This window comes from Histoplasma capsulatum, genomic scaffold (assembly GCF_000149585.1).
Source record: "Histoplasma capsulatum NAm1 scaffold_2 genomic scaffold, whole genome shotgun sequence".
NCBI classification, from domain to species: domain Eukaryota; kingdom Fungi; phylum Ascomycota; class Eurotiomycetes; order Onygenales; family Ajellomycetaceae; genus Histoplasma; species Histoplasma mississippiense.
The window spans coordinates 1,181,975-1,185,420 of NW_001813981.1; the positions used below are offsets into that span (position 1 = coordinate 1,181,975).

A 3,446-nucleotide genomic window follows, 5' to 3' on the forward strand; every position below is an offset into this window, starting at 1 on the left:
AAAGACCTTTTGATGTATGATAATTCCGATGAAAAGAGTTATAAAATCTTTATTGAAAAGATATAAGTGATGCAAATAAAATAGATGTATAGAATTGCTTAATTTATCAAATCTCTCAACTTGCTCAATTCTTTTCTCTCACTAAGATGCAGGCCGCGAGAGAGCAAGCAGATGTTAATGAAAATGCAAAAATCAATAACCAGGCATACAAGAAGGATATGAAGCTTCAATGAGCAATTCTTCATAAATAAAAACAGATAAAACTTATGAAGTGAAAGGAATAATGTAAGAAGAAATGTTTAGAAACTACTCAACATTGCAAGGAGATCAAAGCTGCAGCTGCAGCTAAACATCTTATAAAGAAGCAACAGCAAGATGAACAGAAACTTCAACTGCAAAAAGAGAAGGAAGAATGTGCTGTTAAATGTTATGAAGCAGAGTTGATAAAGTAAACACTCACAAAGGCTTCAAAGAGGTCTATAAAAAGATCAACAGTGGACTCAAAACACTGTAGAAGCTCTATACAACCTTCTAAAAGCAGTAATAAATGCCACATACAGACTCCTCCAGTGGAATCAAATGATATTTCTTCTCTGACATCTTCTCCACTGCAATCTGATTCAACTGTTTCAAAACCACGAGTTTCATGTTCTGAGTGGATAATTAGGCCAAGCAATCATTCTCTGAATTAATCATATATATTTATATGATGTATTCTACATATAGTTTTAATCTTTAATAAATAATATTAATATCTTATTGCATTGTTGTGCTACAGTTGAAAATTAACGGCTCTATAGAGTGCTTTTTTTAGAGTTCATTGGGTGGATGAGTTCGTTGGGTGGTTGAGTCACGTTACTAGCGCGCGGGTCATGTGGAATACTGATAATTCTTATTCTTAGCAGCCCCGATTCCTATCTACTCCTTACCATGCCTCAACTTGTCATCTGAGCGTTAGTGAAAAAGAATAAAAATAAAAAATAAAAAATAAAAAACAAAAATACAATCACGATGGCAGAGTTGTCGGAAACGACCGCGCGACCCGGGGAGACCGCGGCGTCTCCAGCAAAGCAAGCACCTCCAGAGAAAACCGAGTCCGAGTCGAAAAGCAACACAGGCAGCTCCACCAACAGCCCGCTACCGAAAACGAGATGGCAGTGTTTGGCACCCAAGAGGGCTCTTGGAAAATCAGATGTGATGATTCGGCGGTTAGACCGGTAAGTTTTCTTTTACTACTGCGAGGTCTATCGACTAGTTCTTCTCCCGGAAAGGGGGGGGAGAAGGGGGGAGAACAGGGTACATGTCTACAGAACAAGCGAAAATTAATTCTTTTTCTATATATCACATATAAAAGGTTCATCTCCACCGCATCCGGCCAAGAACGGCTCCTCGCAATGATCCAATATAACTCGGAAATCCTGTACTACCTCCTCCGCTCGCCACCACTCCGCTCCATCATCACGCGCTTGCGCTTGCGCTCCATCCTCCTCCGCTCATCATCGCCATCATCACCACCATCATCATCACCGTCACCACCACAACCAAAACAACCACGCCTCCTCGCCCTCTCCGCCCTGATTTCCGAAACGCGCACAACGATCCGCCTCCTTGGCCTCCTCTCGCTCTGGTCCTGGGGCTCGGAAACCCTGGCGGCACCGCCCGCGGACCCTGTGCTCCGCACGATCGCGTACGCGCAGATAGGCGCTAACGTGGTGTATCAGGGGCTGGAGAACGTGGCACACCTGGCGGCGAAGGGGGTGGTGGGCCGGCGGGCGGTGGAGCGGTGGGGGTCTGTGGGCAGGTGGTATGCGTGGAGCACACGGGCGTGGTTGGGGCATATGTTGTTAGAGTTTGTGAGGGTGTGGAGGGAGTATGTGTTGGCGGGCCGGGAGGGGAGGGGGGAGATGGGCATAGGTATGGGCATGGGGGACAGAGAAGGGGGAGGGGATGGAGGAAGTGAACTGGAACTGGAATTGGAACGTCAGAGGGAACGGCAGAGGGAGAGGGAAAGGAGGTGGAAGAAGAGTCTTGTGAATAGCCTGGCTTGGTTGCCTCTGTGTGTGCATTGGAGCTTTGAGGATGGGGTGGGAGTGCCGGACAGAATGGTTGGGGCATTGAGCATGGCCGCCAGTGTGTGGGGGGTGTATGACATGTGGAACGCAACGGCTGGGATGGTTTGAGTCGTGTTTCATGCGCTGTCGTGGGGAGGTTCGAGACCGCCAGGACTGTGGGCGCTGAGCCTCCATATTGGTAGGGAGCTCTTGGCGCTGGTAAGCATTCTTGGGAACGTAAAACGATGCAGCAGCACAGGTGCATGCATACACATGTACTGTACGGAGTACATGCACTCCCTTTACCTCATGAATCCCGATCCATTTATGGCTCCCGCCTTGCTATGTTGAGCCGTTCACTCATCCTCATCAATCTGCTTCCTGCACTCTCCGGGATTGTAAAATCTCCACTCCCCGCTTTTAGCGAGCCGTGCTAAGGAGCAGGCCAGCGGTGATTATGAAACCCTCCGTTGGTCGATGACGTAAGCCAAGCTCGGCCGACAACAGAGATGCCCACGAGCCCACGAAAGGAAAAGAAGGCACTCACTTTGATGGGCTCCCCAACTTTTGATACTGTTAGTATCTTTCACCAGCGCCTCCCCCACTAATAGCTCAGGGTGGTAAATTGGATACCATGTAGAAAATCGGAAGTTCATTGGCTGCATGTTCTGCATGTTCTCCAGGTTCGTGTGACTACGTTCCGCATGTTATCAAGCAAGCACTTGAGGCCAGTGGCACTCGACTTCCTTGTTCAATGTCTCGTCGAAAACGCTGTCCCACTGCCAGAATACTTGTATGTATGAGAGAATTGGTTGATTCATCCAGAAAAGCCAAATGATTGGTATGAATCCATTTGTCGAGTCAATTTCTCTCTGCTGGTTTTGTCTGTGTGGTTCGTGCTCGGAAGCTGGTGGATGCTTGTGCTGTATTTCGCCATTCTAACATCTATTACACTGAAATATTCTTATTATACATCTTATGCCCACACTGCCTGGCCTCTTAATTTTTCCTGAGAGTCCCTATTCTCTCAGTTAAGAGATGGAACGGTAATACGTAATGCCGGTATCAATATTTCAGTTTAAATTTTTAGTGAGAATCAAAACTTTTCACATGTGCCGAATCATTTGGGGGGAAAAAAAAGAAGACGAATAATCCACCTCCACCACCCACTGCCAGTTTCAGTTAAGAATGGACACCTTAACAAGCTGGAGTTTTTAATAAGACGTATTGGTATTAATAGCATGGTTTCCAATGATTCGAATGAGCAAAATAAAATATCTCTTGTTTCATCAAATAATCAGAGAGAACTCGGAGCTTCTCCCAACTCTCGAGAAGTCGAAAAGGAGCAACGTAGGGCAAACAGAGCTGGAGGCCAAAGTTTCCTGTGAACTCGGC

The 3,446-nt window shown here is 46.5% G+C and overlaps 1 protein-coding gene across 1 annotated transcript; it reads left to right on the top strand.

Moving 5' to 3' along the window:
- Window positions 1-1,011: 1,011 nt before the first annotated feature.
- On the top strand, window positions 1,012-2,180 carry HCAG_02450 (predicted protein; the record flags this gene model as incomplete). Its single annotated transcript, XM_001542229.1, has 2 exons — window positions 1,012-1,217; window positions 1,355-2,180. The coding sequence occupies 2 exons, from the start codon at window positions 1,012-1,014 to the stop codon at window positions 2,178-2,180; spliced, it is 1,032 nt and encodes a 343-aa protein (XP_001542279.1).
- Between the last annotated feature and the right edge of the window lie 1,266 nt (window positions 2,181-3,446).